At 40.4% G+C, this 14,155-nt stretch overlaps 1 protein-coding gene across 6 annotated transcripts; it reads right to left on the reverse strand.

The window, feature by feature from the left end:
• Positions 1-25: 25 nt before the first annotated feature.
• LOC137611502 (S100P-binding protein-like) lies at positions 26-12,802 on the reverse strand. Of its 6 annotated transcripts, none has more exons than XR_011038646.1 (7): positions 12,715-12,783; positions 9,323-10,455; positions 9,087-9,211; positions 8,761-8,861; positions 6,132-6,270; positions 5,521-5,723; positions 26-2,471 (listed from the first exon to the last, which is right to left on the reverse strand). XR_011038646.1 is itself a non-coding variant. In XM_068339761.1 (7 exons), the coding sequence occupies exons 3-7, from the start codon at positions 10,451-10,453 to the stop codon at positions 5,606-5,608; spliced, it is 1,614 nt and encodes a 537-aa protein (XP_068195862.1). In that variant the 5' UTR covers positions 10,454-10,455; positions 11,102-11,135; positions 12,715-12,802; the 3' UTR covers positions 4,649-5,605. The 6 variants fall into 6 exon arrangements, 4 of the variants coding, with proteins under 4 accessions (XP_068195862.1, XP_068195861.1, XP_068195863.1 ...); XM_068339761.1 differs by lacking the exon at positions 26-2,471 and adding an exon at positions 11,102-11,135 and having other exon boundaries at positions 4,649-5,723; positions 12,715-12,802; XR_011038647.1 differs by lacking the exon at positions 26-2,471 and having other exon boundaries at positions 4,649-5,723; positions 7,808-8,861.
• Between the last annotated feature and the right edge of the window lie 1,353 nt (positions 12,803-14,155).

The following is a 14,155-nucleotide window of genomic DNA, read 5'->3' on the forward strand; positions in this document are numbered from 1 at the left end:
TGAAATGCCATCCATCATCTTTTCAGAAGGCAGGAAAGTCATATTAAAAGGCATTTCTGGTCTAAACTCACAAATATATACAGTAAATACAAATGCAACCTGCAAATGGGCTAAATTTGATATCATCTTCATCACGTTTGCTTCTTTCTTGGTGTATATTTCTGAAGTGTTACATTCCACATCCAGGATGAGCCCTTTAGTATTTCCTTGTGTCTTTCTCTTTAAGGGTGATGCATTCAAAGCAAACAAGGAGGAACAACAAACTGCCATAACAGAGTGCATTCATCTAATTAATGAAGTTTAAAAAGGGGCAGCGCTCCGTGGGAACACAGAAGAGACCCCTTATTCCAGCAATAACAGCCTTTAGAGAACCGTGGAAGCGAGGAGGCGTCGTCCAAAACTCCCATCATGCAATGTTCGGTAAAATGAACAAAACTGCACACTGAGTATGTGGGAATTTATCCTGAGCCTTGTTTGCAGGTGAACTTTTCGACGCTGTTGTACAAATTTACACTTCGGATGGAGAGCATGAGCCCAACCTTCAAACCCAAGACTTCCCTACAACATCCCCAACAGAAGGGCTTCTATCTAGAGTTTTTTTTCCACAAATAAAAGCCACATTTGTGTTGAAACCTGTGTTGAAGAGGATAAAAATAAGAAGGGATCAACATACGGTGCACTCTGTACTCTAAGGGAACTTGTTTTAAGAAAGCAGACAGTGTATTTGAGGGCTGATTCCAACTCCGTAGTGCTGCCTTAAGAATAAATCCGTCCTTTGATTTACCTAACAAGACGTGAAGCCCTGTCAGTCACACTTGTGTCATATTCATCTCTAGCTTTCATATAATACTTACAGTAAATGTGTGCTAAATAGAGGAAATGAGACAGTTGATGACATTTAGACTGAGCCAAGGCATTTAATGTGTAAAAACATTTTATATTTTGTTCCTGTGGTGTCATTTCAGTGAGTATTTAATGAAACGTGACAGGATCATATGGAATCTAAATGTAAAAGTGTACTGCTTACTGCTGAACACTGTGTTAATGACCTTTAGTGTTGTACATCTGCATTATGTGTAATCATGAAACTCTTTGGGTGAGGAAACTGCTACATGCTGACAATTTTAAACAGTCATCCATTTATTTCCAGTTTGGACAAATGTGTTGTCACGGGTGTTGGAAGAGCGAGGCAGTGAAGGTGGCTAAGAGTGACTGATGAACGTTAGAGTGGGCAGAGTGATGACTAATGCAACAGCAAGCTTCCATCACTCGCTACCTCACTCTCCCTCCATTCCTTCCCTTAAAAAGAATGGAAATACTCGAGAATAAGAATATGTTCCGTGTCAGAGGTATGGAAAGCATCAGTAAATGACTAAAGGGAGGGAACCTGCAAGGGCCGCTAACTGAGTTACACGTTATGTCGTGGTCAGGACGGGTTCGTAAAGCATCCAAAAGGCGTCCTGAGCCACACAATAATGATAATCATCTTCCTGGGTGATTTCTTTGACTGTATCTTAAGTTCCCATAAAACTTCAGCTCGTAAAATAAGTTTCCTCCTAACACTCTCACAAAATTAATTCTGCACCCAGTCAGGTGCAGTCCTCTATGTTACCGCTGTACATATTGTATTCCTTATTACTCATTTAAATGTAGGCCTATTATAAGCTTACACTTTTGTTATTCTGTCATGTCAGGGTTGTTTGACATTCTAGGAAATAAATTGATTTACTTACTTGATCCTGACTTGAGTTAGACTGATATGTTTCTGTATGTACAATAAATGAGATGCTAGCGGCTAGTTATCATAGCTTAGCATAAAGACTGGAAAAAGGCACTTTGTCTTTAGACAGATCCGGGCGAACTGTTTCCTCCTTTGGAATCTTTACAATAAACAATCACTATGCTAAGCACAAAAATGATCAAGTTTATTTCCCGATGTCAAACAATCCCTTTACATAAGTAATGTTATAGTAATGATAGAATGCAGTATTTTCCGCACTATAAGGCGCACTGGGCTATAAGGCGCACGTTCAATGAATGGTCTATTTTAAACCGTTTTCATATAAAAGGCGCACTGGATTATAAGGTGCATCTGATTGTAAGGTGCACCTTCAACGAATGGCCTTTTTCAAAACTTTTTTCTCAAATAAGGCCCACTGGATAATAAGGTGCACTGTCGGTTTTTGAGAAAATGAAAGGCTTTTAGGTGCGCCTTATAGCGCGGAAAATACTGTGATCATCCAGCAGCCTCTGGTAAAATTCAGCTGTTACTTGATGAGCAGAGGTCTCATATAGTGAGTGAATACATGGGGAGACGTCTGGGGTGTCAAATGTAAATCCACACACACCTGGTGGAGTGGAGTGAGGTTTCCTCAGTCGGTGGAACATCGAGAAAACTGTTCCTGTTGCTACGGAAACCCATCCTGTGCATTCCAGTTGTTTGCTGGGACATCCTGTCACTACAGCTGGTTCTGGTTAGAAGAGATTGAGGTGTCAACCACAGACCAAGTCTTTTTGCTAAATTAAATTTCACTAATGGTGCCGACTGAACAGTACCAACTCCACTTCCCAGTCAAAGGGACAGTTTGCATATTTTTTTTGTTACCTGCGGGGCCACTTGTCCAGCATAAATAGGAATCTGCGAACAAAAAGGCCTGTGGATTATTTTGGAATAATCCACAGCAGCATTGTTGAGTCTTTTAGACGGACAAAAGAATTAGCTAGTATTTATTTATTCAGTTTATTTTTTGGACAAATGTATAACCTAGATGGATAAATAGCTCCACAGGTAAGATGAAAAATATGCTTGTTTTTTTCTTTTTCAGGAGGCAACTGTCCCTTTAAACCACGGTGTCAATGAACACGGGACTTCCTCTCAGTGTAAGAGGGGGAAAAAGCGTCTAGATGTATGATACAATACTGCATGCTTGGTCTGGGCTGTTTTGTGATGAGACAACAAGGCAGTAGATAGACTGGATGTTCAAAACTTACATAATGCTCATGTTTTATGATAAGTCTGCATCATTGTGTTATCACGGAGAAGCTGGACTCTCATGGCTTCTTAAAATATAGGAATGATATTCATAAAGCATGGTTTAGAAAAAGGAACTGCTTTGTTAGTATTTATATTCATTGTATTCAAGAGTACAGCAGTCAATGCTTAATGAGGGCTAGCATGGGTTAACTATTATGCACAAGGTTACACAACTTGAATAATGAAGGATATGGTGTATGCTTACTTGTGTATGCTTAAATACAATTAAAATGTATAATATTTTCCACAAAGGTCTGACTTTGAGTTTAATTTGGAATTAAATGTTTACTTGAAAAAGTAAGATTATCCAAGTCTTTCAGGTGGGAAAAAAAGTCAGGGAGTTAAATTACATTTTAAAAATAAAACCTGCTCTATAGAATGCACGAATGACTTTTCTTGGGTGAATAATACATGAGAATCTCTAGACTTCACCAGGTTTCAGCTGTCAGAGTTTTTCCCCATCAAATAAGCACATATGACATTTGGGGAGGAATTTATCTCAGCCTGAGAAAGCCCTGCAGAAAACATTCACCCAACATGGTTTCAGGCAATTACATTTACCTGTAGGCCAGTCCACCATAACAAATACATGTGACTCAAGTTATCTAATACACTTTGATCACTGGCACATACATCTTATTCACACGTTTGATCATCCATAAAACGAGATTGTCTGTATATCAGACAATGAATCGTTTGCTCGAGCAGCAGAAATGAGGAGCTAACGTCAGAACAGAATAATTGATTTTTTATTTTTTTTAGGCAAGTGCGGTGGATTTGTAAAGTCGCACCCGGCCACAAAGGAACTTCAAAGCGTATCAGATAAACAAAAACTCTTTCCTCATCGCTGAGATTTTTTACTCTGGACTGCGATGAAGCAAAAAATTGTTGGAAAGAGCAGACAGGTGCTGTGGATGCTCAGCAGCACACGTGTCCTGCAGTCTGCACATCACGGGTCACGAGGCCTTCACTGACACCCACACACCTCTGCGTTCCAGACGACTGGCCAGGGACAGGCTGCCCTACAGACAGGATTACTTTAACAGCCTGCATTATTCAATGGATGGGATCCATGCTGCTCATTTCCAACTAGTGGTGCTCCCTAAGGTCACTTCTGTCAAGTCTGTACCTGTGCAAAGCACTCAGATACTGTGAAGTTGACTCAGAACAAGCATGAAAAAGTCAGGATCCTGGGCTAGGGGTGCATTTCAATGAGGAACGACTGAAAGAAGTTAAGCTCTTCCTGTTATAACTGCATATTTGAGGAAAAGTTTCTCAAAAAAAATTTTTTTCAAACGTTAAACCCTATATGAAAGTATAAATAAGTGTTGAACTGTGTTTGAATAAGGCCACAGAAACTCATCTGAGGCACTCAGAGAATGAACCTAAATTCCGTATCCATGGAAATAACAAGTCAAAAGAGTTTCCTAAATACTAAAATGTATAACTTTACTGCCTAATGGTTGTTTGTGGAAAGGTTGGTTGTAAAATATCTAAAAGTATTTCAGAGACACAACCCACAATCCTCCTCCTCCTCAACAGGTTCATGATGGGTAAAATAAAGACGCAGTACAATAGATGAGGATTAACGCAAGCAGACAACTGTAATGATAGCAAGAACCATTTAAGTTTTATTAGAACTTCAACAACAGTGTGTCTGTCACACCAACGCAAACACAGCTCAGCTCCAACTTCGGCATCTAAATATCTTCTCTTTTTTTTTTTTCAGCGTTACAAGGTTTAAACAAGAAAAAGTGAAGGAAATCCAACAACCATCCGAGAGCAGCCTCTGATGCTGCTCCACAGTTAAGGGTCAGGTCCCACAAATCGCTGAGAGCATTTCACATTTAAACCCCTTGTAGCAGTTATCTTAACCACCAGGCTTTGACAAGTCCAACGCAAACATTTGTGCTGAAAACACAAACAGGAGTTTCCATGACATTTTGTGCTGTGCAAGAACGAAAAACTTTGTAAAAACTGAAATTTTAGGGAGCCTAGTTTTTTAAGAATAATCTGGATTACAGTCTCAGCTGTTCCCTGTTTTATTCAAGCAGCAATGGTCAGGAGTTTATTCAGATTATTAAGGCAGTAGTAACACAACCATTTCCTTTTAAAACTAAAACTGTGAGTTTGAGTGTGTGGGACAGGCCTGTTGTAATTGTGTCCTGAACACACACTGATAGTAAACACAAGCATCGGTTCGATTAGAAAATACACATTAAAATAGGGATCATTTCAAACATGCTAAACGGCAAAGAATTCGAGGTCCTTGAAAGTATTAAGTGATTGTTCCTTAAACTTATATCCACAACATCAACAAATATTAAGACATGCATAAAGTGTACATTTATAGAAATACAGAGGTTTAAAAAACTTGAAACACCCCCACCACCAAAAAAACCCAAAAAAAAAAACCCCCCACACACACAGCAAACACTCGATTTACAAATTTAGGGATTAAAAAGTGCAACATCGATATCAAGTACCTTTAGTGTCATGTATTCCTTTAGACGTTCCAACATGTTGAATTGTATGATCTGTTCACAAGAAGACTGTTCAACATCGATCCAGTTAAGTGGTCTCCTCCGTCAGAGCTTTGGCAAAACGCTTGTGTGTTGCGCAGTTCTTGGCCTTCCACTCAGAGAGGGTGTGTGCCGGTTTCAAGTTTCCAAACCGTCTTTGATAATTCCTAAGAATAAAATATCACAATATAAGCTGGATGACACAGATCAGCCTTGGGCTATTTTTATCACTGCCTTCTCTTAAGCAGGGGTGAGAGTAGGCCGCTGGAGTCCAGACGGGTGCATTAGTAAAAGAATAAGGATCTGACGCAGTACCAAGAAGAGGGGAAAGCGCGAGATGCCTGCAAAAACCCACATGGGCAAATCACCAACATCATTAATTGTTTAACAGAAATCATTTGTAATGCAAAACAAAACAAATTGTCATGATTTTAACATTTTGCAAATCAGTCTTTGGCCATCAAACCACTCAAAAAAGTGTTTATCACACTTGATGTCAAGTGTTTTATATTCTATATTATGCAAGTGTCACCCCTGCTCTTAAATGCAGATAGAAACCTTGCAGACTGATGCACCTGTGAGTGAGGTCAGATGAATGCTGCCATGGTGCGCTGACACAGCTGGGGTCAGACACACGGTCCATCAGGTGGTGGAGCTCAGTTATGGCATCTTCAACACACACAAATGTGCTTTCTGTGTTTCCTCTACCAAAGCCTGGAAAACATACGATGTGTTGATGAACACAGCCTTTGTTAAAGATTAGTTACGTCAAAAAGATTTACAGAAAAAACTATAAATCAGTCCAAATGGATTTATGTATATGATCCTGTGCAGCAGCTCATGGGACCACCAAAATGCTTTCCATTAAAAATATCATGACAATAACAATAAATATTTACAACCCTTAAAATAGAGAAAATAAGTAATATATAATATTATTTGTATATATATATATATATATATATAAACACATATATACTCCTACATAACTGTCACAGCACTACAGGTAGGTGTTAAAAGCTATTTAAAAAGGAAGGTTTAGACTCTGATCTGACCCGGGGGGGTCAGTGATGCTGTGTCAATCAGCTGAAGCTTTTTCCAGTGTGGGGATCGCTACAGAAAATTCTCGGTCACCCCAATTTTTAGCTTGGTGCACTGGGACTCCTAGCAGCTGTGAGATGACCTCAGAACTGGAGGGTAGCAGCTGAGATGCTTAAGGTGGAGCAAGACTCTTAATAACATTAAATAGAAAGACTGAAGCCAATGGAGAGAATAGAGGACGGGGTGATTTACTCATGTCTATGAATGTTTGCTTTCAGACAACTGCAGCATTTTCACCTGTTAAAGGTTACTGGAGGAGGACTGGAAGACTCCAATACTAAAGCTGAATGTCTTGTTAGGGTCAGACCACTGTCAAACAACATTCCAACATTTCTAATAGCTGGTCTGAACTTCATCGTACTGAAGGCAGACGTTTATGTATTTTTAAAGACAGTGCATTCATTTTTGTTTCAGTTCAGAAAGTTAGATGGCAACCACTGCTTAATGTCAGGAGAACAATCTGTAATACTACTCTGTGCCTCTCTTCCTTTTGGGCCGACTTGAACGTAAATGTGAACGTCATCCACATAGCAGAGAAGTTACGGATTATGCTTTGTTGTAATTGACTCAAGCAGCAACACATGAAGAGAAAACAACAGAGTGGCCGGGAGTGGAAGCTTGTGTCACCAGGTAGGAGAGAGAAGAGCTAGAGGACAGGTCAGCCAACATCACAGAAAAGCTGTGGCCACTTAGACAGGAAGTTAATCGCTTTGCAGCTAGGTTCCTATCTCAGCTGTCTGTTGGAGGCAGAGTCTGTAGACATAAGAGCCACAGCATGTCCACGGTGGTGTGTTAGTTCATCAAAGCATGCTAGCAGTCTCTTGCAATCCTCTTAAAAAGGAAAATTCAGGAAAATTGGTTCAGTTGGTTTCCTGTCTGTTACAGCGCTTTAAATGTCTCCCGATGTGATTACGCGCTATATAAATAAAAGTTGATTGATTGATTGAAAATAATAAGAAGGATGACAAAAATGAACATTAAGATCTCCACAGACAAAAAGTTGAATATATAAATGTATACATAAATGCATAAAACACTTTAAAAAATTAGAAAACTATTAAATAAAATCTGGTGCACAGCATCATATAACATAGTTCATGAAAGTTTAATCACAAATAATTGGCATTCAAATGAGGTGCAGTGACTGTACCTGTGGAGAAAAGTCAGAATCTTAGCCTTTGAATGCAGAGGTTCGCCTCGACTAGATAGTCGATGATAATCCATGTGCAGACCCAACTGAAGGTCGGGTCGGCAAGGAAGCATCAGGAATCAGTGGTAATACTCCAAGGAGAGCTGTATGTTGAAGCTGCTATATTCCCCAAGGTTCCAGGCAGAGGGAAAATAATGATCAGAAGTGGAAAATGAGGCAGAGTAAGCTGTCAGTCTCACTCCAGGTCGATTTCTCTTACGTCATCTGGGGCGGCTGCTGCCAACCAGGACGCCAGTTAAACATAACCAGTATGGAAGGATGGGTTCCAGGAAAGTTGACAGTGTCTTTGCTTGTCCTTCAGAGTCACAGATCTGTAGCTTCACCACAGAATCACTGATATTTTAGAAGAGACAGGCGATCCTACATTTAAAGGTGTGACTCAATCCAAGCATGAAGAAGTAAAATCGGGGAGACGCAATGGAAGCCACACGATGCCATCTTGACAAAAATTCAATGGAGCCCTTGGATTACTGAGTGTATTTAGTACACACAAACCTGTTTGTGTGTACAGCCTTCAGCACGTAAAGGACTGATGACTTACAGAACTGATTTACGGCCCCACACACAAACACTGACACTAACCTTTTCACACCTTCATACACATTCAATTCAAAGCCTTCCAAAGGACATTCCAGACCAAAATGTGTGAAATACAAAACCATCCAAAAAAACTCAGCCAACAATGAAGGAGGCTACAAAGTGTGAAATGGACGAATGGAGAGATGGATGGACGGACAGATAAACATTATATACAAAACCACAATCAAACACTTTAAGGAGCACTGGGGTCCTGCCTCAACAATCTACTAACTTCCTCTACTCCAGTAAAGAACTGTTCACTGTTAACTCTCATTATGATTTCCTATTATTTCTTCCACAGATCAGGGTCATACCTTGGTTTAACCCTCGATTTTCATTCATGTGCCGGGTGACCGAGTATATATACATCCCTTTGTCACGCATCAGCTCAGACTCACAGTCGAAGATCACCGGCCTGAAAAAGACAACACCTCTTTATTGAAACACACCTGACCACATTCAACCAATAAGAAATAACTTACATAAATATGGGCACTGATGACACAAAGGAAAAAATAAAATGAAAGTGAAATGAAAATGACTAGAAGAGTTTAAACCTGCTGTCATTGCCACAACTTCCATGTTGTGTTTTCTGTGGTCATACTGCGCCACCTAGAGGAGAAAGAGGGTTTTACAATACCTGCAACTCCTGGCGCTGACATGTTTGTCTTTGCAGTTTAAGCTGATCTGCTTTGGTGGCTGGTTGGTGGGCTCAGCGTTTTGCTGGGTCAGCGGTCCCAGCGGAACCACTATGACTGACTTCACCTTAAAAAACAACATCAGTCGTGTACATGAACACAAAATGTCAACGGTCTAAACACCACAAAAAAATTACAAACATGACTGTAAAACTGTATCACGTTAGCTGAACCAAACCTGTACTTGCAGAGGTTGTGAAGTTTCAAAACTGGTGTCCGAAGTGGTTTCTTGTCTGAATGTGACCTGTAACCTCTGGCCAGGCTCTACGTCACCTCCCTGTTCCTCTTTAAACGCCCGTCCACTCTGGCCATCAGCACTCAACATCACAGTGGAATCGTCACACACAGAAGACTCAAACAGGGGAACGCCAAAATTAGTCTTCTCCACGTCACCCACCAAAGGCTCAGCGAGACGCGTCATCAACTGATCTGATCCTTTGACAACAGGATCCAAATCACCAGATGTGAAAGAAACGCACTTTTCAGACAGTGACACATGTTCACGACATGCTGGATCAGATAATGCAGGCTTTCCTTCACGCTCTAAAACCACCACTCCACCTGTATTGAGTAAGGGGTCAGAGGTAGCTTGAGGAAGGAGATATTTTGCCTGGGGGGGGTCTTTTCCTCTCCTAACATCTCTTGTGTAAGACGTAGAGAAGTGAACCTCATTTCCCGAGTATTTTCCATTCAAATCTTCCTTGCAGCCGTCGTCCTGATCGTCTCGTCTTTCAAAATGTGGTCCAAGTACTCCAGCAGCATTTTGAGATGTGGTGCTACACAGACTTTTGCCGCTTACTACATCATCAGCCAATCTATCTGCAGTACCGGTATCAAAGGGATTCAGACTGAAGATGTTATCAACGTCATCGTCAAAGGCAAGGGCAACCTCTGAGAGGTCGTTCTTGCACATCACACTGTGAGGTTTATACAATGGACTCTGTGGCTCTGAGGAGACCTGGGGGCTCACATTTTGTGTTATTCCTATTTTAGAGGAAGAGTACTGTCCTGCAGTGGGGCTTGAGCAGTCCAAGAAACACCCAGCATCTGGAGACACAGACTTTCGACAATCAGCCTTCTTTAGTGGAGTCTCATAATGTTCATCAATACCTGAATCATGTATATTAGACTTCATACAATTGTTTCTCATCTCAATTGTAAAATGGATTGGATTACATAAGTAATCCAGACTGGCCTCTGGGTCAGATGTGATCAACCTTGAATACAGAGACAAAGGTTTCAAGTGTTCCAAACTAAGTGGCTGCAGCCTGCTGAACATCGGGCGCTGAGTGTCTGCAATTTCATCCATATCTGTGAAACAGAAACAAAGCCAGCGTGATTAAAAATTTATGATCCCCTGTATCATTAAAAAATAAAATTGAGATGTGCCACAAAAGTTTATTACACAGAGCCAAGTGAAATTAAAGAATTCAACCAGGGTTTAAAAAAGGTTTCAACTTGCTTCATTTTTTACTGACATTTTTAGTTTAAAAAAAGTGCTTGTGGACTCGAGTAGTTTATTTTTCTTTTTAAAAATAGTTAACTCCCTGATGGAGACGCAGAAATCATGTGGGCGCCTGTCAAAGTGATACAAATAACTATAAAACTCTATCACTCCTTAATTTTCCAATCTGCATTGTACACAGTGCAGATTGGATTTTCAAACTGTAACAAAAGATGCAGATTAAAAAAGCATTAGCAGGTCTGCATTGTAAGGTTTGTTAATGAAATGGCAGAGTCTTCCCTGCACCATCAGCACACCCATTTGGTGTTTCTTAAAAATGTATCTATACAGGATTCCTTTTTCTCAAATCAGACCTGTGAAATTTGAGAACAGTGAATGGGTTTACCTTCATGTGACAAATTGTTGGGAGCATTCATGACTAAAAGTCACACATAGATCATTAACTATCAGCACCAATGTAACCCTTTACTATATCCCACAAAGCTTCCTCACCTATCACTGGTTATGTCCTGTCCACCACCTCTTTCTGAGTAGAGAAACAAAGACGAACAAAAGCCATCATAAAGATAATGGGTTTTAATGTTCCTTCAAAAAGTTTCTGAGATAATACTATACAGATGTAAAAATGTGTTCAAAGGTAAACAAGAAGTCACAACATAGAAAAAACTAATCAAAGTATATGTTGAAAACATCACTCTAATAGCTCTTTGTGACAGTTTGTAAAGTAGTGTCCCGTATGTAAAGGGCTAAACGCATTATTCTACAGATAGGAATTATTTCAGGGCAGATCTTTTACCTGAATGCCACATTAATATGTATTGTCTATATATTATGTATTGTATAGACTCTTTAAGGTGATTGTTAGATGAAAGAAATTCTTAATGCAGGCAAAACAGTTCAAAATATGACCAGCTAATGGTTTTTCCACACACACTGCCTTTCCATTTCTGCTGTCATGTTGACTGGTTTGAGCAACAAACCAAAACTTACCTCCGTATTCAAGGTATCATCTCTGTGGTTCATCACATCTCCAGCCGTGTTTTGTCCAAACTGAACCTAGCCTCATATCAGTGGACCAATTTAAGGGATTGTAAACTTTATTCCTACAACTACTATTTGCATGCAAATTTTTTTTACAAGCGTGAACAACTATTACATACAAATTGATAAACTTTACACAATTTTTTTTTTTTGGTCAAATCCTCTAAAAAAGTTTGGACTTCAACAGTGTTGTACATTACGTATGTGTGACATCTGTGGTTTAACAGTGAAGATCAGATCAAGAACCAAAGGGATGTATTACTTTTCAACCAATTCCTGTTCTGCAGACGAGCATTCAGCCAACATCACACCTTAAAACAATCTGATAGCTGATAACTGATAGCAGGCTGATAATATTGTGCTGTCGGTACATATGTTATTTGTGTTACGAGCAGCATGTGTCGCTTTAATATACAGTAATTTTATACACATAAAAACACCAATAAATATGATATATAGCTCTTCTGTCAGGTAACCTTTAGACAAGTTGAATTGGTTATTTTACGGTCAAGAAGACGATCGATCAGTGGATAAAGCTGGGGTAATAAATAAATAAATGGAAAGGTTATGACGTCACAGCTGAACGTTCGTTGCGCGACAACTGCGCTGATGATGCTGCGAGGTTTAACAGGCAGCTTTAACCTCCGTAATGTGACACAACACCAGGAATGACCCAGAACACTTGACCAACACGCCGCTCGGGTTAGGGGATGGAAGTTTTCAACTTTCTACGACAGTCTTACGGACGAAGTTACGCTGTCCTGTTAGCTTGAAAACCTTCGTCACGGGGTTGACGCTTCTAATTGAATTCTATTAGCTAATGTTGGCTAATGTTAGCATTAAATAAGCCTTGTTTTGGGTACAAAACAACACTTTTTACTTTGTGAAGTTGGCCGATGTGACTGAACCGCTACACTCCTGGTGTAGTTTAAGTCCCGCTCGAATGGACGATAAACGGAACACTTGTCGGATAAACATGTCGCTAGCATCCACCGTTAGCAGCAGCAGACTGTCGGGTTTACGTAGAATTGATCCGAGAAGGTAGCGGGCTGAAACCAACTCACCTCCGATCGATGATCAATCCGTGACGTAGCGCCTCCGGGCCGCTCCTTCCCCTCAGCGGCGGGTGAGGGTGCGACAGGCGCGCGGGAGAGAGAGGGGGGAGTGACGTCACCTGTTGGAGGCGGAGCTCTGGAATGAGAGACGAGCGACACATGTTCTGGCCTTACAACCGTATTGACCTGGCGTCTTCTCCGGAGTGTAGCCCTGTGCATTAGAGGATTACTACTTTGACCTTTATTTAATCCATGTTATATTCCGGAGAAGCAGTACTTCAAGCCTCAGTGTGCTTTACACTGTCGAAGTCCACTTTTACTTTATGAGCTGAACATGAATAGAGCCCCATTCCCCGTAATTCCTTTTGGGGGGCCACCTAAAAATTTGTATGGATTTTAATAACCTTTGAATGTAAATTATCTCATTTCACTTAATGAGTCTGAAAACATTTGAAAATGTTAACTATTACCTGCTAAAATGTGCCGTTGTGGAGTCTGTGCTGTAATGAAGACAGACAGAATAGTGTAATACTCCTAACTCGTCAGTGGGGGGCAGCATGTCTCTAAATGCCGTGTTTCCTAGAACCTGGACATTCATGATTCATGCGACAAAATGCGGACCCGGACCCAAAATGTCGCTGTTATTAAAACTCATCTTTTTTTGTAGTCCTCACAGGATTGTGTGTTTGCAGATGAACCACTAGATGAACCAGTAGAGGGCACTATTGAATCAATGTGACAGTCTCTAGTCTAAAGTCTCTTTTGTGATTGAAATACTTTCAAACCATACATACTTCATACCATTATTTCTCATTATTTTTTCTCTCATTATTTTCTCTCCCTGTCACTGAGCAGTGATGTCTTTTTATATGTCTATATACCTGTATGCTTGTAATCTGGTCATCGTTAATTTTAGATTCTCAATTTTTCTCAAAAGGAGTGTCTTGTTCAGCAAGAGGGAAATTCCCAGATTGCAGAAGCAGTGAAATCAGAGTCGGTCAAAAGTCACCTTTGGTTTTCTAGGACTCTTGAAAGTCCCTAATTTCTGCTTCGGATTGGCCCATGTGTACTAGCAGGTAGTGCCTGAGCCATAAGAAGTGAGCTCTACTGACCTAGAATACCACCTCCAGAATCAAGATATAATGACGATATGTTGGCTGAGGGCTGTTGAGGGAGAGCTTTCTGTGTGTGTGTGTGTGTGTGTGTGTGTGTGTGTGTGTGTGTGTGTGTGTGTGTGTGTGTGTGTGTGTGTGTGTGTGTGTGTGTGTGTGTGTGTGTGTGTGTGTGTGTGTGTGTGTGTGTGTAGATCAGTGATGTACGGTAAGCTTCAGGTTCACTGACTTCATCATAATCAGATTTACAAACATGAACCCACAGTGTAGATTAGTCACCATTTAATTAGCTACAATGAGTGTATTATTTTTAAAGCCGCATAACAGAGTTATTTACA

The sequence above is a fragment of the Antennarius striatus genome, chromosome 17, assembly GCF_040054535.1.
Source record: "Antennarius striatus isolate MH-2024 chromosome 17, ASM4005453v1, whole genome shotgun sequence".
Classification (NCBI taxonomy): Eukaryota; Metazoa; Chordata; class Actinopteri; order Lophiiformes; family Antennariidae; genus Antennarius; species Antennarius striatus.